This window comes from Panthera uncia, assembly GCF_023721935.1.
Source record: "Panthera uncia isolate 11264 chromosome C1 unlocalized genomic scaffold, Puncia_PCG_1.0 HiC_scaffold_3, whole genome shotgun sequence".
Taxonomy (NCBI): domain Eukaryota; kingdom Metazoa; phylum Chordata; class Mammalia; order Carnivora; family Felidae; genus Panthera; species Panthera uncia.
In genome coordinates this window covers 29,421,150-29,445,050 of record NW_026057584.1, presented here as the reverse complement: position 1 = coordinate 29,445,050, position 23,901 = coordinate 29,421,150, and the positions used below count along the sequence as shown (strand labels likewise).

Genomic DNA, 23,901 nt, shown 5'->3' with positions numbered 1-23,901 from the left:
TCAGCATGTGTACTGAGTATCTGTGTGTACAAGATCACATAGACTAGATGTTGAATCACTGATATAATTCATATGTTTAGAATTGTATAGTTCTGCTCCACCCATTGCCAGCTGAAGAGAAAATGCTTTCTCCACTCACACCTGTGTTTGTAATTCTGTGAACAAGGTGGGCAGACACTGCCTGGCAAACTGAGACTTAATATCTCGACACAGATTTTAATAATTATTTAAATTAGCTTAGTAAAAGAAAGACGTTTCAAAATTTATACAGACTTTAGAAATGGGAAAAAAATAGACATGAAGAAATTGAGAGTGATAACATAAAAGGAAAATACTGGAAGGAAGGCAAAAATAATCAAAATATAGCTAGCTAGCAGAGGACGTGGAATACAACAAGGTAGAGAGGCCTTAGAAGGAAATGCCTAACGACTATTCAGGGTTTTGGGTTTGGTTGAATCCTAGGCTCACCAGTATAGCTTAGTGATTTAGAACATGGTTTTGGAGGCTAGAAAGAACCATGGGTTTGAGTCCTGATGTGCCCCTTGGTCTCCTGGTGACTTTGGGTAAGGCACTTACCTTCTCTTAGCCACCAGAGTGATGGGTAGTATGAGGATTAAATGAGATGCTATACATAAAGCACTCGGCACAGGTACCTAGCACATAGTGAATGTTCAATAATCACTGTTAAAAGCACTGGACAGGCATTTCAGTTATTTCAGTTACCTCTCTGAAAACATCATAAAACTTAATGTCTAGAAAGGCCTTTCTTAATTCTGTACTTTTCCTCTCACTTTTTCATCCTGTTAAATAAAAGGTCAGATTCAACCTTGTTAATCACAATCATGCTATTATAACACTTCAGATTAAAAAGCTACTTATACCAATAGGCTGATATTCAGTTTATCATCTCTAATGATCTGTCTCTGAATGTATTTCACAGGCAGATAAGAATTTAAACACCTCTATCTCTAGTTTGCATGGTTGTTTATTTCATCTAAATTACAAGTCCATTCCAGCATGCTGCTTGGTCCCCAGGACAAGCAAAAGGAGACAACAATCATTCTAGGAGGGTCTTCAGCCTGGCTGACTAAGAGAAGGGTGATACCAAGGGCAGGCAGGGGAGGTGGGTGTTGTGCTCATTTGGACGTGGTGAGGTAAAACAATGCATTGGTGATTTATTTCATCAGGTGTTTAATCTCTGGCCCTGCCACTGGAGCCCTGTATCTATTAATTTCTTGAATTAAGCATATGTTTCTGAAGTATGTTCCTAGAAACAACTACTTCTGAAAAAACGACATTGTCAGACATTTGTGTAAATAATATCAACATAAACAATTAACATTTAATTTAAAATTTTCTTCCATTTTGAGGCACCTGGCTGGTTCAATTGGTAGAATATGTGACTCTTGATCTCAGGGTTGTGAGTTTGAGCCCCACGTTGGGTGTAGAGATAACTTAAAAGTAAAATCTTAAAAAACATTTTTTCTTCTTTTAATGGGTATTTGTCTATAATTAACAAGAAAACACCACTCAGCAATTTTGTATATATGTTGTCTCCCCTTTTCAACCATGGGAGACTTAAAAAATTCAAAGTGGTTTTTAAAAGCTCCCGCCCTGCCCCACGTCTCTTTTACATTTATCACCATTAGTCAAAAAAGCAGAATGAGGGGCACTTGGGTGGCTCAGTTGGTTAAGTGTCCGACTTCAGCTCACGTCACGATCTCGCGGTCCGTGAGTTTGAGCCCCGCGTCGGGCTCTGGGCTGACAGCTCAGAGCCTGGAGCCCGCTTCCGATTCTGTGTCTCCCTCTCTCTCTGCCCCTCCCCCGCTCACGGTCTGTCTCTCCCTCTCAAAAATAAATAAACATTAAAAAAAATGTTTAAGAAAGCACCATGAAAATGTCCCATTTCTGTTTTTTGTTCCTCACAGGTGTGTAGTAATGAAGCCACCTGCATCTGCGATTTCACCTGGGCAGGGACAGACTGCAGTATCCGGGATCCAGTTAGGAACCTTCACCCCCCCAAGGATGAAGGACCCAAGGGTTTGTGCGATTTCAGTTTCAATTCATTACATACTGAATTTGTTGGCACTCTTCCAATGGTGCCAATATAACAAGTGAAACGATTTGAAAGGAGACACTCCAGAGTATCTCTTTTGCCATTCAAACATATAATTCATGTTACTGAAGCATTAAGGATTCTAGAGTGACGTAGTGAAGTGTTTGAATTTCCCCTAGTTTAGAACTGAGATTAGAAAGAAGTAAATATACCAATTTCCTTCCTTGCAGTTTCCTTTCTTTCCTATAAACCTCCTTCCTTTTCCATAAGCACATATGTTAATCATTGTACAGTTTGTCTCCACTATGCCAGTTTTCTAATAGGTAAAATCTTTTTGGCTAACATGAGACTCTAGTCATTCCTCAGAATTAGAATCCTCCAGAGGGAAATTGCTGTCTTCTATGCTCTGCTTAAACACATTTTTGATTGGGAAGAAGTGGAAAATCTTCACAGAACTATATATATTTTTTAAGTTTATGTATTTATTTTGAGGGAGAGAGAAAGAGCATGTGTGAGTTGGGCAGGGGCAGAGAGAGAGAGAGAGAGAAAGAAAGAGAGAGAGAATCCCAAGCAGGCTCTGTGCTATCAGCACAGAGCCTGATGCAGGGCTCGATCTCACAAACTGTGAGATCATGACCTGAGCCAAAATCAAAAGTCAGACGCTTAACCAACTGAGTCACCCAGGTTCCCCCAAAATCCTCACCGAACTTTAATTCTTCAAAGAGAATATGAAAGATCTGGACTTTGTTTTAGTCAGTTATCAGAAAGAGAGAAATTAGAATTTTAAAATTAGAAGGAGTCTCAATGGCCATCTAGAACCACCCTCATCTTGCAGATGAGAACACCCAGGCCTTGAAGACAGGTGACATTTTATAGTTATCCAGGCAGCTAGAGACAGAGCTGGGACCAAGACCCAAGTGCCCGATCTCAGGCCCAGTCTTTTCTGTTACGTTGTGTTATAACATGCTCTTTATCATCATAAACTTGATAATCACTTTCTCATTATTCCTCCCCCATTCCCAAGCCCTCATATGAGTTCAAAGATCTAAAATAAGTCATCGATTGCAGTAGGCTTATTACAGCATCTATAGCATTGTACCTGAGAAACCAGGTTTTCTAGAGCAGAGGATGTGTCCCAGTGACATCGTACATCACGTTCTTTTTCATGGTGCCACTAATGATATTTTATAAATAACTATCATGATTTTTTCCTGCAGGTAGGAAAAGTACCTATAGAAATAGTGTCATTTTGATTTGCTTAGTTTTGCATGGGAGCTCATTTAAACTCTCTGAACTTCAGCATCGGGAAAATATTGGGAAAGTATGACTTTGAAAAGTATATGAAGCGCCATGCTCCTCAGTTCCTGAAGAGATTTAGCTCATCTGGGTGCATGTGTAATGTTCAGTAATAGTGGGTGTGTTAAAAAGTCTCCATGCATTTACTTAATATGCCTATGATATTGAAATTCTGTAAGAAGAACCATAGTCACACCCTCACAGTCTATTTCTGTTCTCCTACTTCTATTTGTAAAAAGGAACCAGTTCCACTTTTACATTTAGTCTTAAAACTGGAACAAAAAATTCTTGGATCCACCTTCAGAAGTTAGATTTAGAGCAGATTTCAAACTCTGACAAGAGAAGCAGACGTTCATTCTTTCCAAATTTTCTCTCCATGGCACGTCTGTGATTCTCTTAAAGATCTAGATGCTGTTTCTTCAAGTGATATATAAAGAAGAGATGAACAGAGCTAAATTGGCTTAGCCTCTGTCCTTTTTCAGTACGTGGGGGTAGAGGGTTAGCAGTTGTCCGATTCTATTTCCCATTCCTTCACCCACCTATGCCTAGAAAGCTTAGTTGGGAGGGTGTGAAGCAAACAGCTGCATTCTGGAAAAGAGGAGATTCACAGCCGCCTTCTGTTTTGTTTTCCTTTTCCCCATGGTGCTCTTCTATATTATCTTTTAAAAATAACTTTTATGACCATTCAAGTAATACTTGTTTATGGTAGAGAATTTTGGAAATAAGGAAAAGATTAAAAAGAAAATAAAAATCACCCTTAATGCCACAACTCAGAGGTAATCAGTATACACATTCTGGTGTATTTCTTTTCTGTCGCATGTTTTCTTTTTTCATTATTAGTGAAGACAATGGAGTCACTAAAGTAAAGGCACCCCCTGGTTCTAAAATTGCTAAAATCCTCGTGACTCTGGTAATCTTTATTAAATAGAAAAAAGCCATTAATTACTATCTATGAAGAGCAGTTATTATTGTAAATTATTAGATTTCTAGAAAAGTCAAACAGTTTTAGCATGACTAAATAATAGCTTTATCTATGATGGTTATTAATATCTTTTCAGCCTCTATAAAAAACCTGTTAATACATTAGTAAAATGAGAAAGAAACAAAATCACAATTTTAACACCTTGTTATCGGTTTTGTGATTTTGTTTTTGATATTCTGGTTAAAAGAAAATGATAAGAGAGAAACTAGGTACTTCTAATTGTATCCAGATAGCAAATATTTATTGGCCATCTACTATTTAAAAGGCAGCACATCCTTGGCATATTGTAGGCACTCAATACATATTACATCCTTTCCCTTTGGGATCATGTGAAGGAAACAAAATGGTGCATGCTAGTGCTGATTTTCAGTTTGCCAGAAACCATTTGCATTGCGTTGTCGAAGAGTAGCAGGTCATGAACTCAAGACACTGAAACAATCTGTACTTTCTTGACTGTGGGTGCCAAGGTTGCTTGTGAGGTGCCAAGGTTTTTCTGTAACTGATTGCCATATATTCTTTTTCATGATCGAATTAGTTTGGTTGGCACTGGCCTTATGGATCACAGTGTTTGGGTGCTTCTCGGCTGCTTGCCATATACAGTGGGCAAGACCCAAGTGATCTGACCTGTCATATCCACGGATGAAGGCTTTTCTGTATAGATACAGTGACAGGGTATTAAAACATATTTAGTTTTATTTAATTTTAGTGTGTTTTCTTGTTATGGAGGAAAAAATTCAAAAACAAAGCTGAGAATATTGCCTTTTGTATTATTAACATGGGCATAAAAGATAAATTGTATACAACTGCAGGCCTCTGAATCAAAACATAATTAGTAAAAAAAAAAAAAAAAAGGAGAACTCTGTGACTTTGTTTCAGCTGATGAGGGTGTCAGAAATGAGCCAATGTGTTTTGGGTATTTCTCTTATTTTAACAGAAAGTTTCTGGAAGAATAAAAACTCAACCTCTCCATCTGGGTAAGGGCACCCCCCACACACACACACACATAAAAATATTGCCATTCAATCAAAAAGAATGAAATCTTGCCATTTACAACTACGTGGATGGAACTAGAGGGTATTATGCTGAACAAAATTAGCCGGTCAGAGCAAGACAAATATCATATGACTTCATTCATATGTGGAATTTAAGATACAAAAGAGATGAACATAAGGGAAGGGAAGCAAAAATAATATAAAAACAAGGAGGGGGACAAAACATAAGAGACTCTTAAATATAGAGAACAAACAGGGTTGCCGGAGGGGTTGTGGGAGGCGGGAAGGGCTAAATGGGAAGGTGCATTAGGGAGAACACTTATTAGGATGAGCACTGGGTGTTATACGTAAGGGATGAATCACTGTAATCTACTCCTGAAATCATTATAGCACTATATGCTAAGTAACTTGAATGTAAATTAAATTTAATTAATTAATTAATTAATTAAAAAGCTAAAAAGAAACATCGCCATTGAAGTAGGCTCTGCACTTGTTGACCCACAGTTTATTTGCTCCGATGTCTCAAACCAAAATTATTAAAAGACAGGAAATAGCATTTCAAAGCAGAAACCATGTGAGCAAAGATTTTTTTAAAAAAGATTTTCCATTACATATTACTTCACTCATGTTTTCTACACTGTCATTTATTTCCCATATTTTTACATATGAAGATTCTTCTGGTCCCTCATCTCCCAACATGTGTCCACTGAATTCGCTGAAAGAAGTTATTTTACTTTACCCTAATGGGGTTGAATAAGTTTGCGCCTTTTAAAAGGCCTGGAACTCCCACAGGCTATAGGAGAGTCAGTAGAAGTACTGATAATTTTTGTCAATTTGTGGGCATTTTTTCATGGTGCTTATTATGCAACGTAATGGGACTTTTCTCACTGGATGGTTTGCAGCAGCATTACAGGAAGAAAGAGAAGAAACTGATACATATCACATTTTCATCGATAAGGAAGGGCAGAGACGCTGCTAAGAAGCTTTGGTTAGACCCTTTCATTATGTCCACAGTCATCAAATCAGAGATAGAAGGGCCTTAGTGGCCATTCAGTCCAGACCCATTGTTTTACAAATGGGTCTAAATTCCCAAGGGTAACAGAGCCAAGAGTAAAACATAGATCACCTGGTCTTGAGCCTAATACTTTTTCTGTTATTGCACACTGACTGCCTCATTGAAAGCTGAGTATTAAGTTACTCTGCGGGTTCTCACAGCATAGTAATAAGTAGAAAGGGTGAGGCAATAAGCAGGTAATGATTAAGCATATTAGCTCATCCATTGCTTCTCAAGGGAGTATTATATTATTAGCATTTAGTATCTTGAAAGCAATAATTTCTAAGTCTTAATACCTTAAAGAGCATTATTAATGTTTACATTTACCTTTTGTGTATATCTGTTGCTTCCTTTGTGAATGCACCCATCTTTGATTTTGTAGTTCAGATGAGTAGATATGAGGTATTATGGTAGTATATGATTACGCTCTTGCAGAATTATGTATCACCTATGTATTTGTCTCATCAGTAATGGCCTCATCAATAACTTAAGGGTTTACCAGGTTTTAAAAGTTTTCAGTAACTGAGTTTATTTTGTTTGGGTTCAGAAAAACTCCATGGTATTTCCATTGACAGTGTCTGAAATAATATTCTTATATGAAGTTAATTTGTTTTTCATCTTTTTAGACATTTGTCCCAGTGTATCTGAAAATGAACTTAACTTTTAAAAAATTTCATGGGAAAGAGTAAGGAGATCTGATTGTGTGTCTGACAATGAAATACGGAGCTAGAAAATATATGTGTGTCATGCCAATATTGTATTCTAACATATAAAGAATATATTTAGTATTTATTTCTAATCCTAAATGTTAGCAAAATCATAAATCCCTGCAGAAAGAACTTTGGTTTATAGAGTACAAATGATGGCTTTGATGCCTCCTGCCTTTGAAGTATTCGGGATGCAGGATTATAGCGCCTTTTGCTCATTAGAATCACATGGATGAAATAATGCACCTTTTTGTTTCAGAAACTCTCTAAAAGTAAGAAAAAACCCCCAACTACTCAGTTTCAAAAGCGCAATTTCACGCTATCTGAAGCATGACTTGTCTGTGGAAGAATTCTACATATAAAGTAAGAATGTCTTAAGAAAAGGAGAAAATTTACAGTTTGTATCTTAATATTACATACTTACCAAAAATTCTGCCTGTTAGCACATGTGAGCCTAGGTAGCAGGGAAGCAACACTAAAAACAATGATAATAATAAACCAACAAACATCAGAATTTAATAAAACAAAAATGAGGACATATTGCCAGAAAATAATTTCCACAAACAAGTTATAATACAAAGGTAAGTACGTTAAAGAATTAGGAAACAAAGTCGCATCCCTAATAGGGGGATTGCATTATTAGCTAGAGTCTTTACAAGTTTCATCTCCAGGTTTGGTGTAATGCAAAGAAAGTGAGGTATATCATCATGTACCCAGCGTAGTTCCTGGGACAAAAAACACATCTAGTAGGTAATGAATGAACAAATAAATGCGTGAATGAATAAGCAATTACAGTTACATCGTAAATAAATTAGTATAGAGGTAAAAAGGAGAGCATAGACCCCCAAAGTCCAAGGGAGTTTTTTTTTCAATAAGAAGGTAAATCCTTTGTAGCTCTGGGGAGCAGCTGAAACCTGTTTTCAAATTTGTCCCCTATAAAAATCTACCCACTTGTGAGCCAGGCAATTAATTCATGTCAATTTAAAAGCAGGTTGAGTCACTGCGCGCTGGAAGAAATAACCCTGTTAAGTATCGCGATCAAGAGTCAAGTGTATTTTACATACCTTTGCAGTACACCAGAATTAAAGGTAGCGGGCAAACGAGGAGGGGGAAGACTTTGGAAAAAGCTTTTTCCCCCACTTATTTTGTCTTGTTTTGGTGCTAGCAGTAGTTATCAGTTAAGAGTTGGGAGATAATTGTTCTTGCTCAGCAGAGATTATAGACTGTATCTGTTTCTCTGGAATGCATATTTGAAGTGTCTGTAGGGATGCCTTGCTCCTCTGGTTGGTTTCTAACACCCACATGATGGATTGCCTAATTCTCTTTATGCTACAGAAAGGAATTATATCTGTAGCAAATAAAAAGTCCTTTTTAAATTGTTATTCATCATTCATGCAGTTATAATTTTTAAAAATTAACACACATTCATTTACTATCACATTTTACAGGTGTGTGTGTGTGTGTGTGTGTTTCCTGCAATTTAGCATATGTAGCTTATATAAACATTGAAGAGTTAATAGGAGTTTCAGGTACTTTGGCTCTGAGGGCCAATGCCTAAATCTTAAGCAAAAAAAACACCAAACCCCCCCCCCCCCAAAAACCAAATTGTAATATAATATGTCCTTGTTAATTTAGTATTCTGAAGGCAATTATTTTCTAAGATCTTAAAAAATGAGTATTTATATTTATAGTACCTTTCATTCCAGTATTTGCCTCCACAGTTTAGAAATCTGAGATATGGTTTGGTTATTTTGAATTCTAATGTACTGTCATATCTGGAAAACATCACCACCACCTTATATGTTGGTCTTTTTTCCATTCCCCTCAAGGCCCTCAGTAGACTTTCTGTTTTCTGTTGTGTTTCCGTTTTTTTTTTTTGTTTTTTGTGTTTTTTTTGCTTTTTATTAACAACTCAGGTTGTGCCTAGCTAAGGATAAAAACTAGAATCTCTCACTCTTATTGTTTGCCCTGCAATTAAGTGGATGTACCCCTACTCACCAGCGTTGGCGATCAAGGTTCTCTCTCTTCTTTGGGAGAGTAGTTGGACCCAAAAGGTCAATGAACACAATACTAAGCCTTAAAAAACTGTGAGTTCAAATCATGGCTCTTTGTTTTCCTTCACCGTCTCACAGCACACAATCTGTGCCATGCAGCCTTGTCAAAGTTAATCTCTCTTTTCATTAGTAAAGTGATTTGAAACCAGCACTTTTGATCGCATGAAGATAGGAGATAAAGTGTGTGTATGTCCACACGCTTGCACGCGCGCACACACACAGACACAGTCAATCTTAAATAATCTGCCTTCCTGCCCCAGCACTAAACTTCTTGCCTGTGTGGAGAGCAGCCTGGGCACCTCTGGGCAGTGCAGACCCTTTTTGCAACATCTGAAGCTCAAAGCTCAGCACGGAAGTGGTGATGTGCAGGGGTGGAGCGTCTCCAGTCAGTAATCTACCATTGGGTCATCTGAAGCAATCAGTGCTTCCCAGCGACCCTGACTTTCTCCGAGTGCATAGTTTATGCCCTGCAAACTGTAAACAACAACAACAACAACAACAACAACAACTAAACACCCAAAGACTGTGCCAGAAACCCAAACATTGCAGAGTTATGTGCAATACACTTTTCCAGGTGAAAATGTGCTTAATTTTAAAGATAGTCTTTTAAATTTGTAGGATTTTCATAAAATTGAATGTAAGTTCTAAAGTTTGAAAAGATGCAGCTTCTTAGGTGCATTTTACAGTTTGAGAAGTTTGTGAAGTATGCTAACAGTCTGTTACTTTGGAATTAAAATCCAGACTTGCTGTTATGCTGTTTAAATGACATTTTCATTCCAACTCATTCCTTGTAGGAACTGTAACTCAAATTAGATTATTTATATGTTTCACAGTATTTATAAGAGAGGATTTTTTAGGTAGGGTTTGTAGAGTTTGAAGTTAAATTAGCCTCAGCATTATTCTCCAGTATTTTCAATGTGTATGTAGACCTTCATTTTAAATTTTAAAGCAGAGATGTCAGTATTTAACTGACTTTCAAAGCATTTCCTGAATAGATTATGTTGTGTGTTAGCGCAATCAGTGTGTGATTCATTTCCTTTGTTAAAACCATCTCCGTTTTCCCTCCACACAGTGCACATGACCACAAGCAGGCTAATAGGTGCTGTGGCAGGCACCATTCTGGCCCTGGGGGTGATTTTTGGAGGCACAGGGTGGGGAATAGAGTAAGCATCTTTGTGAGTCTCGGAGTGTTTCTGTTTGGTTCCCGGTGTGTGAACTGACTGCTGGTACCTAATCCCCACCGCGTGTTGTCTCGTTGACGTGTTCCCCTTGCAAGTGCACCTTGTGGTGTTATTTGGATGTGTCTGTGTCGTGTGGTTTCCTCGTGCAGTGAAGAACCTTCTCCTGTCTGGAACAATGTGGGGCATAAAATAATATTGGGGTGCTTATGATGTCTTCACAATTGAGACGATGGTCCAAAAGCTTCCATTGTTCTTCTACTTATGAAAGTAATTTTAAGATACAGACCTTTTATTGTCATTATTTTTTATTGACAAAAAATGCTTTTATGTGAGTGTTTTATTAGTATTCTTGAAATGAATGCAATCTTCACCGAATAAATCCACGTTTACAGCTGGGAATTATTAATAGTTGTAGCTTCTTTTGAAGATAATTTGAGTGATAGTCACTAATATTCCCTCCATGTATTTAAAGTGATATGGGAAGCTTTGGCTTAACTTTTTAAAGAAGATACTTAGTATATTGCCTTCATTTTTAAAATATAAAATAGATTGATAATTCAAATTAGATGCTTCCATAACTGTGTGGGACCGAAGAGTGTGAAGAAGAAAAAGATATTTATCCAAACCGGCAAAACCTTAAGGAGAGTAGTTGCAGATTATCTGGTGGCTTTGTCTTAAAAATAGCCAGTGCACAAATAAATTGTGTGTCCCTGGCCCGTGTTGATCTTTCACAGAAATACAGGTCTTCTGGTACCTCTATTAAGGTTGCTGTGTACTTGATCCAAGCCTCAGAATAGCTGTCAGTTCTCCATGGGATATTATTTTCATGAAGTTGCTGATCTGTAGACTAAAAGGTTTTCGTGATTCCCTCCCCCCCCCCCTCAATTACAGGAAGAACATTTACAAATGACAGAAATACCCTTTCCCATGCTGTCTTTGTGTTCACGGGGATGGGTGACACTTCACAGTGGCCCCGGATGAATTACTGGTATCTTAAGGAACCACCAGATAGCCTGTACTCAACCTGTCCAAACCATGGGCACGTTGATCGTGTAACACGCATTCTTCCTTAGTCCCAGTGATTGTGGCCCACAGATGCCCTTCCATACCAGTACTGGGAGACCCAGACACCGAAATAGTACAAGGAAAGCAGGCCTGTAGTTCCCACTCTGTGTGGAAGATTACCCGAACCTTCTCTCCCCTGGTTTGAAGGACTTTGACTAGATTTACACCTGCCAACTCACCTCCCATGGCTACAGACTGTGAACTAGTTAACCCAGGGCAGCTAGAAAGACTGGAAAAGATATTTTGTTTCTCTTTACCTATTAGAATATAAAGTTTTAGAGCAGAGGTAACATTTAGAGAAAACAAAAACTTTGCCTTGTAAAATTTCACCTTAGATCTGCTGACTGGATTACCTATAGAAGTAACATTCCTTTTCCAGGGGAAATTCTATACATACATATATGTGAAATTCCTCCTTGAAGAAAGGTAGTTTTTGAAAAAATCATCCCAAGTGTGGTTTTAGATTATTTATTGACCATAATTGTGATGTGCTGCAAAGTACCAACTAAGGGATGAATTTTAATAACTTTCCCTTTGAGTCTTAGAGCTAGGCAACTCCCAAGGCATTTGTTGTAAAGCATAGTCCTTGTGACCAGTGTCTGTTTTCATCATCCCTTCCAGTCTTGTTGGTTTGTGGCTATTTCTGGTTGTGACAGGTAAGTCTGTAAAAGTGTATTATTTTTTCTAAAAATAGATTTGTTATTTATCATTCTTGGCTTATGCACTATTTTTTGTTTATTAGTTTACTGATTGTTTTCCTTCAAATTCTAAATTTTGTCATAATTGCTAAATCATACAGTTTTTTAAAAAAATTCATGATAGTACAGTATACATTGTTTTAACACCTCCTGGCTTAGCTAATAGTGTAATGTTCATTTAGTCACTAAGGATTCCGTGAATAGAAGGTTTGGAAGGTTTTTGTTTGTTTGGGTTTTTGGTAGCGGGGGGCAGGGGGTAATTTCTACACCTTAGTTTATAATTGTAAATCAGGACTCATTTGTCATGAATTATCTATTGATTCTAATCCCAACCTGTCTTCTGAGCTAGTAAAGTACAAATCATGTCTAAAGCCTAAGGTACATGGAAATATAAATATTTTCTAAATGTTTATTTCAAAATATGTTTCCTTGTTAAAATGTGGGGAGGAAATGCATATAAGTGGACTGTTGCATTAGAGCAGGGGTTAGCAAACTTTCTGTAAAGGGCCAGAAGGTAAATAGTTTTGACTTTGCAGGCCACAGGATGTTTGTCACAGCCTTGTGACTCTGCTGTCTTAGCACGAAAGAAACTGTAAACCACATGAAAATGAATTAGCGTGGCTGTATTCCAACAAAATTTTTTTGCAAACCAGTAAGTGGAGCCAGATTTGGCCAGTGGGTTATATAGTTTGCTGACCCTTGATTTATAGCATAAGCTTTCGAGTCAGACACATCTGTGTTCAAATCTTGCCTCTGTCACTACATTCGAAGCCACTGTTTCTTCATCTAATAAACAGGGATAGTCATAATTCTTACCTCGTATGGTTTTTGTGAGGATCCAGTGAGATGTTTTGTCACATGGTTAGACCCTCACCTGGTACACAGTAAGTGCTCAGTATAGAGTAACTAACCTGCTTTGATTGCTGTCATATTACTCTTTATTCTTATTTGTGCATTTCGGAAGGCCACTGAGATTTGGGTTCTGTAGAACCTCAGTGGTTAGTCCTGAGAATGAGTCACGAGCCCATGCGCCCGAAGAGACCGCATCCCTGAGACCCCCCGCTGCAGCTGTCTCCCACCTTTCCACTCACCCTCACAAACCCTGAGTGGTCTCTGAGTAAAAACATACAACACACACGATTTTAGTGCTGCTAAAAGTGGCATCTGTTTGTGTGCACAGTTGAGGGCACTGATGTGAGCAGAAAAGAGAATTTTGTTTTTATGCAGAAATGAACATATACACAAAGTCAAGGATTTCAGGGGAAATAGCAAAATTGGCCTTATGACTTCTGAAACGGGATATTCAGTTACGATCGGAAGTATTTTGTTGTTGGGGGCACTCTACCTGTTAGCATCCGGAAGGATGTGAGGTGCAGAATAATTCCTGTGCTAGTTAACGTTGCTTACATTTAAAAATCGTGAGCTAAGGCATTTCCCCCTGTGAGTGGAAAGGATGTGCTGTCATATGCGTTAAGTCTTTCTTACTCAGTTGATGGAAACCCCACTTTGTATTTTCTTTCTTGCTGTCCTTTCTACTCCCTTTTTAAACTCTATCTCCAGGCCTCGAATTTCAAATGGGAACTTGAAAGATAGTCTCAGTTGAGCCGGCAGAATCTTTTTTCCATTTCTACAGAATTACCCGGATGAGTTTTACGCTTCCTCCCTATCTTGCCTTTGGAATCGCAAGTTGTTGTTTAAACACTGTATAGATCCTTACAGTGAAGAAATGCCTCTCTGAGCACAAGGCTTTCAAGTCAGATCTTTATTAGTAACCTCCTTCTGACATTTTATTTTTTAATGTTTATTTATTTTTGAAAGAGAGACAAAGTCAGAGACTTTGGGGGAGGGGCAGAGAGGGAGGAAGACAGAATCTGAAGCAGGCTCCAGGCTCTGAGCTGTCAGCACAGAGTCCCACACGGGGCTCGAACTCAGGAACGGCGACGTAGTGAACCGCGAGGTCAGGACCTGAGCGGAAGTCAGACACTTGACCAACTAAGTCACCCAGGCCTCACCTCCTTCTGACTTCGAAATTGTTTCCAAGTGGGGGCTAAAAAAACAAACCGTAGCATTCCGACAACTTTGGGTGCTGCTTGAAAGAGCACTTTATTAGAATATTTTCCCTTCTTTTCCTGCCATGATTTGCCAGTAAGATTGAGCTAATTCTAATGCATCCATGTTCTTTATGTGCTCTTTTGCTTGCTTGATTCATGATACTGGGAAAGAGGAGGAGAAGAAAGACTGGTGACGCTGGCAGTTGGGGCACATTTGCTTCAAATCCTGTGGAAGGTGAATTGAACGGAACTTAACTGTCAGCGGTGCAGAAGCTTTAGATTCAGAGGCATTCGTGTCCAAGCAGTAGCTCTCCCTCGCATCAGAAGTGCGATTACACTAAGTCAATCAAGGCGATTTAAGCGTTTAGCAATTTTTTATGCAGGGTATTTACTTCCGAAAAACCGCGTAACTGCCTTTCCCTTGTGGTGACGACAGTAGATGGCTCATATGACTTTCTTCCCATGATCCTTTGTCACAGGTCCTAGTGCCACCAATCTCATAATAGGCTCCATCGCTGGTGCCATCCTGGTAGCAGCTATTGTCCTTGGGGGCACAGGATGGGGATTTAAGTAAGCAACGCCGCATGTCTTCTCCTCGGTGGCTCTGGCATTTCTCTTTTCTGCTTACATAACCAGGTTTTGAGTTCCTGCTACAAGATTTCAAGTTTTAGCAGTAAACTGTTAAAAACGAATATTTTTATTCAGAAATGGGCTAGAAAAGAAGAAACGTGGAAACCTCAAACGTCATCTTCAGGCTAGTGGGAAAACTTGAAATGTAGAAGGAATTCACATGCACAAGTTTGAGGAGAACAAAGTAGAGGTTCTTCAGTAGAAGCCATTCCAGCTTTTAGGAGCAAGCATTCTGAGATAACATTTTTTATACACGATAATCAGGACACTTTGCAGTTGGAAATAAGGGGATATGAATCCTTTGTGTGTTTAAAACTCATTTATATTCCATTGACGTTTTGAATTTTTCACAACCTAAGTAACTCTTTGTTCGATATTTTTCACACGTAACACATTATGTGTAGCTTTGTGATTTGAAAAGCTTTGTGATTTTATAAAAATCAGATTAAAAAAATTATTAATTCCCTAACCATCTGCATTGGTTTCACATTGGAATTTGAAATCTGTGGCTCTGTGATACTTAAATATTTTCTAATTAACTGCAAATTAACTGGCCTGTTTCCATAGTGACTTTTAGTCATTTAGTCATTGGATTGTGCATTGATCACTGAACTACGTTTGTTTAAATAGACATGGCAGATATTCACAAATAAACCTTCATTATGACCAAAATTTGTAAACCTAGTTTATCAAGTTTTGATGTTTCCATAGTTCAGGTTCATTGGGTAATTGCTTTGTATATCTTTTCTTCGGGCTGTGGTGGCTTGATTATTATGATTTGTAGATAAGACTTCCTATGCCAAATATTCCCTCTGATAAATTAAGTCCCAACCAGATCTACAGAAACAAATTTAAGTGGGAAATAAGACCATTACCTAAATTCAATGCCTCCATCTGGTTACTCAATAGAGGAAGCTTTTTACTTGAATTCTCTGAATAATTGCATTAATTATGAACTTGATTCTATTTAATATTTTGAATCCTGAATTCAAAATATTGAAACCAGGTAAAATGTTATTAGAAACTGATTATGGAAGAAAAACAAACTACATGATGATCTAAATAAATTCAACATTTTCTGATAATTTTGTTACCATATTAGATTTAATGAGTAAGCCTACAAGTTTTTGAGTAGCTTGAACTTGGAAAGTTGTTATCAAATGGTACTTCGTTTCTACAGAGATATTTGTAAACTTGAACTTGTTTGATGAAATAGTAGTTTTGGCATCATCGTGTTTTCAAAAACACACACAAAATGGACAACTCACATTTGAATTTCTCATCGTGGTATTAACAAGACATTGCCCAGATAATGAGTCATTCATGGTCCCTAATATATGGCACTCTCCTGAAACATATATATATATATATTATATATTATATATTATATATTATATATTATATATGTTATATATATTATATATATGTTTCTTTGTTTTGTTTTGTTTAGGCCGGCCTAATTCAAGCAACAATTTTTCGTCGTGCCATATTACTGTAAAAAAGTCATTGCACATGATAGTAGTCCCATGATCTGTTATTATTTTAAAATACTTCCTTGACATTTTTCATAAATATGCTTTAGGAAAAATAAATTTGGCTCGTGCCCAAGCTTCTGCCTTTTGGCATCAGGAAGCCTTGGTTTCAAAGGACTGGAAAATAGTCCTATGCATCTCTGACGTCCAGCCACATGCAATGCCAAATTTACTATCTCAGCCTTTGGAGACAAGAGCACTATTCTGTAGCAGGACCTCAAAACAGTGGCCTGGCCTAGCGCACAGCTTGAATTGCATGTTTCTTTGGGGGAAAATGGAAAAGCCTTTATCACTGTGTATATAAGTGGATTAGGCCCTGTACAGATGACTTATATCTGAGAGAGATGTCTACTCATCGGAGGAACAGAGAAGAGGAAGGGGAGAGGGACACTTAGTGAGGTGAGAAACAGCCTCTCCCAAGGGCCGAGAGGGGACCGCTGTGCAGACATGCGCACTGATGCGCTAAGCCAACGCCCCTTACCGTGCCCTATGAGCCTAAGAATTACTTTAAAGGAAAGCGTTGTAGGAAGGCACACACACAATCATATGAAGTATCTTTATGCCCTAAAACACAGGAAAAACTGAAGACAGAAGAATGCTTGAATGTTAGTAGTTTAAACCTGGAGACACCACTGTTCTTCATGATGATTGTTGGCCACTATATGAGGATCTGAATTTGCTTTAGATTTTAAGAGCAGCCATGTGGTTTATATTAAACATTAAAGAACTACTTCTACTTTGCAAGAGAAAGCTTTGGGTGCCAAATGATACAGTTTAGGTTTTCCCACCACTTGGGCAGTTTTGGAGATTATTAGTCTAGAAGTTATTTGCTAAATGAACCGAGTTATTTGAGTTTCCTGTTGAGTTCAATGTAAATACAAAAGAGGGTCATTTAGAATCAGACGTTGAAAATAGTTTGTAAAGGAGATTGCTCTGAATACTTTTATTGGAAATCCTTCCTGAATTACATTTTACTAGAAGAGAAAAGCAAAGCAAGTGGCAAAGTAGCCTGAGAATTTGAGGCTACATGAACTTTTAGATTAAAGGAAAACATGGTAATTGCTCAGGGGAAGTGTTGCTTTTTCCCAAAGTCACATTTCTTGAGGCATAACACTGTGAGTAATTTCAGTGTGGAAGAAGTGTCATACCGCACATGACCTGTTCAAATACAAATGAGAAAATAGCTCTGCTCTGATCCCTGACATTCTCTGCCCTTCCTTATAGCTTTTGTCCTAAACCATATTTCCTCTGAAATAGGTGGTAAAAAGCATGAGTATATGTGAGTGTGCATGCATGTGTGAATGTGTGCACCTTTGTGTGAATACGTGATAATGAAATTTTGTTAAGATAATTGTGATAAAAAATAATATAAGCTTAGATGACGTCTTTTTAGCAGAATAATAAGAGTCTGCAAGCTTTGCTTAATGCAAACAAGACTTCCATAAGCAAAGCTGTAGAGCTCCTGAGAAGAACAAAAAATGCCTTATCTGGTAGGTTATTTTATTTAACGTATTCTGATATATGGGGTATTGTGGTAGGTATACCTTAGCAACTTCAGTTCATCTGCATCCTCCAGAAGTATGAGGATACTAAAGGTGACTTAGTTTATGGATTCCCAGTCTATGGGGTGTTAGAAATTGTCTGTAAGAAATCCTGTGAAAGATGAAGATAGGTTTTTGGCACACCAGTTTGTCCCACTTTACCCCCATATCTGCATTTATTTACATCCCTCCCACCCCCATGTTCCTTTTCTTCTCCATCACCTACACATGCAGAATAAAGCTATGGACTGTGCCGCAGAGTACTGCCAACCTTGGTCCTGGTTGACTAATGAAAACTCACAGCCGCTGTTCAGTTTTGAATAGTAATGCTGCTGGATTAGATTATTAGGGCTGTTGCTTTTACTTGACATTAGAAAAATCAAGTAGATGAAGAATCATTTTAGTACCCTCTTCTCTAAATCTTAGGAAAGATAACAAATCTATGAAAAGAGGATTTCCTGTTTCCGTTTAAAAATGACCAGAATTGCTCTTACCACCCTGGACGTGGCTTTTTATTTGACATCCCCTAAATTCAAATACAGAAATTTAGATGTGAGCAATACAGTCGTTTACCTTGCGTATGAAGTATGTGATCACTCTAGGCGATGGTGGTCAGGAAGAGAAATTCTAGGTGATAGTAGGAAAACAACTTGAAGGTAACAGTGACATGATTTGAGGATTTGATTTGAGGATTAGTACTGAGCTCTTGCAACCATCTTGCCATGCCTCAGACTGTAGAGCCCGGTTACCACGCTCCACCACCCCACTGCTTGCTCCCTCGGTACGATTCAGTGGCAGTAGTGGTCATACTGGCCTGGCAGAGCTGCTCTTGACCTTAAAAGTGTTAGTTACTTCAGTAAGTCTGTATAACAATCAATTGTGATTTCCTCTCTATGAATAGTTACTTGGGTTACAAGTTCTTACGGAGCCTGATGTGGGCTGATTTCAAGCACTTCTGTTTGGCCTGTGTCCCGTTTCGTAGGACATACTAAAGAAAAGGTTAAAGGAAGGTAATCATGTAACTGACATGTAAAGGATCACATCTGGGTTTATCACAAGGAAAGTTGAATTGTTTGAATGTCAAGTTGGATGAAATTTGAAAGGAATTTAATATTGCCAATTATAGTTTCTCAAAAGGGTAAATGCCTTTTTATTTTGATTTTTATAGAATTAGGAAATGGAATCAATTTTAGCTAGTCTTTCCATGAGGATAACGAGACTTCGGCTTCTCTGAATTCCACTACCATATCCCAGTGGGGAATAAGGAGCCTAATTCCCTAATTCCTGCAACTCTTGGGTTAGGCACTTTCTCATTGAGACCTAGCAGGCTGGCCCGGAAGAACCAGGTCAGCTTCCTGCCTCAGCCCCCTGGGGAAGTGAGCTCAGTCAAAGGTGGCCTAGGAGGGGTTGAGGGGAGGGTTATCGGTGAGTGGTGATGACCCATTGTGGAAAGAGAAGAAGGCGATAGCAGTGGGTAAATATATAGCCCTGAAAGAACTAAAGCCTTCACAAACCTTCAGGGTATTGTTACCTGAAGAGCACTGTTCTAATTTTGTATAAATATATATGTGTATAATGTATATTGTAGACAAAAGTGTAGGCTTTTCACATGTCGGAAAGATTGGTGAAAGCTGGGTCAGTGCAAGGTTTATGGATTATGCTCACATTTTATAACGATCCAGAAATACCGTACGGGTTATGATGAGAACATTCGTTGCTTTTCCAGTCCTAGTGAGCAGAAGGAATTCAGATGAAACAGCTGTGGAAGGAAGACAGCAAACATCCACCCATGATAGTTGTGCTCTCGTATTAGAAATGAGCAAAAAGACTTTTCTCATATAGAAAATTCAGGACAGGCAGTTCTCAATACACGGTGAGTTCTCACGACTCACCATGGTAGCTTTGCAATTTATACATGAGGAGCCCTCACGGTCAGCCTGCCACAGGAGGGTCTCTCTCTGCCGTCATCACGGGGCCCTGCCTTCCTCCTGCTGGGGGATCTGTGGAGGAGATATAGTGCCCTGTTGGTATTCAGAGTCCATTTTCCCATAGAAATAATGGTACTACAGGATGATTTGGCTTCTTGGTCTGACCTGGGAAACCATTCATCCTGTAGAATATATTTTCTTTAAAATAATATAATCTAAGTTTCAAACGCTGACTTCAAAGGAGCACGATCTTTTGGGCACTGGGGGTTGACGGTATGCCAGGCTGAAATGGAATTTCGTATCTCCACTTAAAAACGAACTGGATTGCATTTAAGACCTTGGACATGGCTACTTATCTGCCATTCCCTGAATTTGAATAAGGGAATTTAGATGTGAGCAATGTAGTCATTTGCATGCGCAGCACTAGCTCCCTTGATCTTTCCTCTACATTCGTTTTAACTGAGGGGATGTTAGTTTCACGTTTCTCTTCAATTCCAGCAATACAGAGCTAAATTGGCCGGAACTCCTGGTCTTTCAGGGTCATTTGGCAAGGTCAAGCAATCTTTGTTTTTCCCCACCTGACTCATGGGTAGAGTTGATCTTTACACATCTACCTTTAAGAGCTGTGAGTGTGTGGGTAGTAGGCGCAGATCCTGTGCTCTGAAGCGAACGAGCTCAGTGCCAGATGCATTAAGGGGGATGTCCCGTTTGGTCTCAAAGCAGCAGCAATGGCTGCTTTAGAAAATACTGACACAAGAGAAGGTTCTTGGAGGTGGTGGGGAATAGGGAAGAAAGGAAGTAGCACTGTTGCAAATAGAGTTTGCAGCAATGGATTACCTGCTAGGCCAACAAACCACAGGCTTAGGCCATTAATGAAGACATTTTAATGAAAACTTTTAAAAGAAAAGGGAGGTTTTCTTTCAAGATTTTTTTATTTTTGCTATTTCAAAAGAGAAGCGTCAAAGTGGCCATCTGGGAGAAATGAGCACTTTGCAGGATGCATATTTTGAGCTTTGGTATTGTTTTAATTTTGAATGACGTGCGGGGGAGGAGGAACACACTGTCATTTTTCGGCACGGAGGGCTGGAAGGGTGTTCAGCCGGCCCCGAGTGGGCAGGGGCGAGAGGGGGCTCGGGGACCCCTCGCTCTCCAGTTTTGCATGACGCCGCGGTGGCAACAGCATTGCACCTGCCCAGCGCGCACACTAAATGCATGAGCCCCCTTGCTTGATGCCCCACATGAAGCCAGACCATGGGGAGGTTGCAACCAACTTTTGTTGTTGCCTTGTAGTGTCTTGCTGGTTCTTTTCTCTTCTCTTTTTAAACAACAGGAACCACTTTTTAGGAGACTGGACACTGAGAGCAAGGCATTTTAACTTGCTTATTTCCACCGAGCTTAACTGCTACATTCGCTTAACTAACCCAAGCCCGTGTCCATTCTCCTTTGAGTGTACCATCTTACTGTGCACTCTGGTTTTCAACTCTGTAGATATGAAAAATGCTTGTTCCACGGTGGGGTAAGAGCTCACACACCCAAGGCAGCAAGGTAGAACAAGGCTCCTTGCCGTCTTGGCAAAGGCCGATCCGCTGACACAGAACTCTCAAGTCCTGGAAGGAAGCAGCTCGAAGCCCTTCGGAGTTGTGCGTAGTTCCCCTAAGAGCTCCCTACAATGTAGGAAGAGCCCTCTCTGTAATGTTCATCTAGTTAAAATTAGTCAGATCATTTACTTCTGAAATAAGAGACAAATTGGGCTGCGGAGGCTTCCAGTGATTTAAAATGAACAACTCGAAGCCGCTTTTGGTCTTTACAAATGGATATACTCTAGTGGAGATGTAAAGACATTCGAAAGTGTGAGCTGTTCTGTGTTTCAAGTTATTTTCGGAAATCTGCCTCCGTGTGAGTTGATTACTTTGCTCTGGAACTAGCGTGGTTGTCATTATCATCACCCTCCTCTCGCCATGATCTGATTAATATTGTGGATTTTTCTTTCTCCGCCTGCGTCTCTGGAAGAAATGTCAAGAAGAGGAGGTTCGATCCCACTCAGCAAGGCCCCATCTGACTCTGCGGCACCGGGTGAGCGGTGCCTCGCACTGTTGGGTTCTGGGCGTGACAAACTCACAGCACCCTTTCCGGAACTGTTAAGTCTGTAAACAAGAACGCTGGGTGGTAATGACCACAGAACCGAAGCTGGGGGACAGGGACGGGGGTAAAAAGAAACTGTCCTTTTGGGAAATAATTTCAAAGAACCCCTCTCACCGCCGGTCAATAAAAGGGGATAAAAGACAATGTTATAAAAAAGAACTATTTCACAGAATCTTTTTTTTTTTCTAACTAAAGGAAGAAGGAACAATAACAAAAAATGAAGTGCAATAAAAGAACCGTTAAAGAAATAGCAAATGATTTTTTTCTTTCCTCAGCCTGCCGGCACTTAATATCTTCTAAATGAGTTGGCATGATTTTTTTTCCCTTTCCTACCGATGACACACTCCGGTGGCATAAAGATCTCATTTCCGAAAGGGTCAAATCTGCATGGCATATATACAACAAGCAGCTAGCAAGCCAACCCACAGCCAAACCTGCAACTGAATTCCTAAGGTGAAGATGAAAGGCAAACACGTGGAGGCTGCCTGGCCCTCCATCCCTAGCCTAGACCAGCCCACGAAGGACTCCGGACCCCTGCTCTTGTTGATTTACTTCCCCGTTGTCTGTTCTCCTGGACCGAGCATCCTTTGCCAATGGGAGCTGGGACTTGAACAATGATGCTACTGTATAGTCCTTTTATAAGTGTAAATATGGAAATAAGAGATTTTGACACATCATTTTCACTTGTCTGTACTGAAATATTTTTCTTGTAAAGGTTCTCTGTAGATTTGAGTTTATTGTTTGCTCCCCATCTTTTGGGTTCTTTTCTCTGTTTTCTCTCTCTCTTCTCTCGTCACAAGACCAACACGTTGTTCAGTGATTTGGGGGCTTGTTTAACAAAGACAGACATAGCCACAGACGAAGGGAGTTTGGGCGCAAGACAGGTACAATTTACAAATGAAATGCTTTGAGTGACATGAAATGCTTGAAACTAAACATAAGCAAAAGGGTGGGGGGACACAAACAACTAAATAACCCTTATTAAAAATACACAAATTATGTAAATGCAAATATATGTACTGACAAGTCTAAAACTTTTTGATGTCGTTATAAACGTATGTACATAATGTAAGAAAGTAGATGCCCTCTCAAATTAATCACAGAAGTGCCAAGCTCATGATTTTTGTTTTTTGTTTTGACAATTTTCTTTCCCTGTCTTTAATGTGAAAGAAGGATAAACTTAAAGCCTTAAATTAAATAACAATTTTTAAGCGTTAAAAACTTGGGGGAAAAATTAAGCTTTCCATTTTATTCGTATCTATTACTGTCAGTATCTCATTCATGCTTCATTTTCCTGCCTCGAAATATATATGGTAGAACCCCACTGTGAAACTGGGAACGGACACAGAAGCAGCAATTACCTTCTTGGGAGCACTGCTATCATAGGCTTTAAGTCTGTGTGTTGTGTTTTCAGCAAATCTTGTTGGGCCCATGGTGTGTTCCTGGTCTGTGGAATGTTCTGGATTATGATGGGATTCTACTATTCACAAGCTCATGGTGTTCTTTTGCCTCCAGGCAGACGTGCGGATGTAATCTGGGTTCCCAAGTCCCTTCGAGTTTCCTTCATTTGCACTGACTTCTTCCATTTATGATCGAGACAGCTTCCGTTCAAGTGTTAAGTATATACATCAATAAAGAAATTTGGTCCTGACTTTGTTTTGAATATAAAAACTTGTACGTGATTCCTTCAGTCAGCATCCATCTAGAGACGAGCTTTCCTGACGGCCCCCAAAGAGCCCGCTCTTCCCTAACGTCCCCTTTTCAGGAACAGGACACGCAGTTGTACTGTTTGCTTCGTGACAACCCAGTGAGTTGCTAGATTTAGCTTTAAGTCCCTTTTCAGCAAGGTTCATGACACCAGTCTCACAACTTTTGCTTTGACTTTGGAGAGGCTTTAGGACTCTTGTCCTAAAAATCTACTGCTTGAAACAGTGTTTTTTTTTTTAATTGTGGAAGTCTCACAATCATAGAGCAGAAACCTTAATTTCTGTA

At 39.2% G+C, this 23,901-nt stretch overlaps 1 protein-coding gene across 3 annotated transcripts in view; it reads left to right on the top strand.

Moving 5' to 3' along the window:
• ADAM23 (ADAM metallopeptidase domain 23) overlaps positions 1–23,560 on the top strand; it is a 171,627-nt gene extending 148,067 nt beyond the window's left edge. Inside the window, exons 24-26 of one of the 3 annotated variants that reach the window (XM_049615076.1) lie at positions 1,929–2,040; positions 21,778–21,840; positions 23,425–23,560. In XM_049615076.1, the coding sequence (XP_049471033.1) occupies positions 1,929–2,040; positions 21,778–21,840; positions 23,425–23,501 (252 nt within the window). In that variant the 3' untranslated portion in view covers positions 23,502–23,560. Of the gene's footprint in view, positions 1–1,928; positions 2,041–10,213; positions 10,897–14,615; positions 14,707–21,777 lie in introns of those variants that run through there. The other 2 variants (XM_049615074.1, XM_049615075.1) reach the window with 2 other exon arrangements.
• The last annotated feature ends 341 nt before the right edge of the window (positions 23,561–23,901 follow it).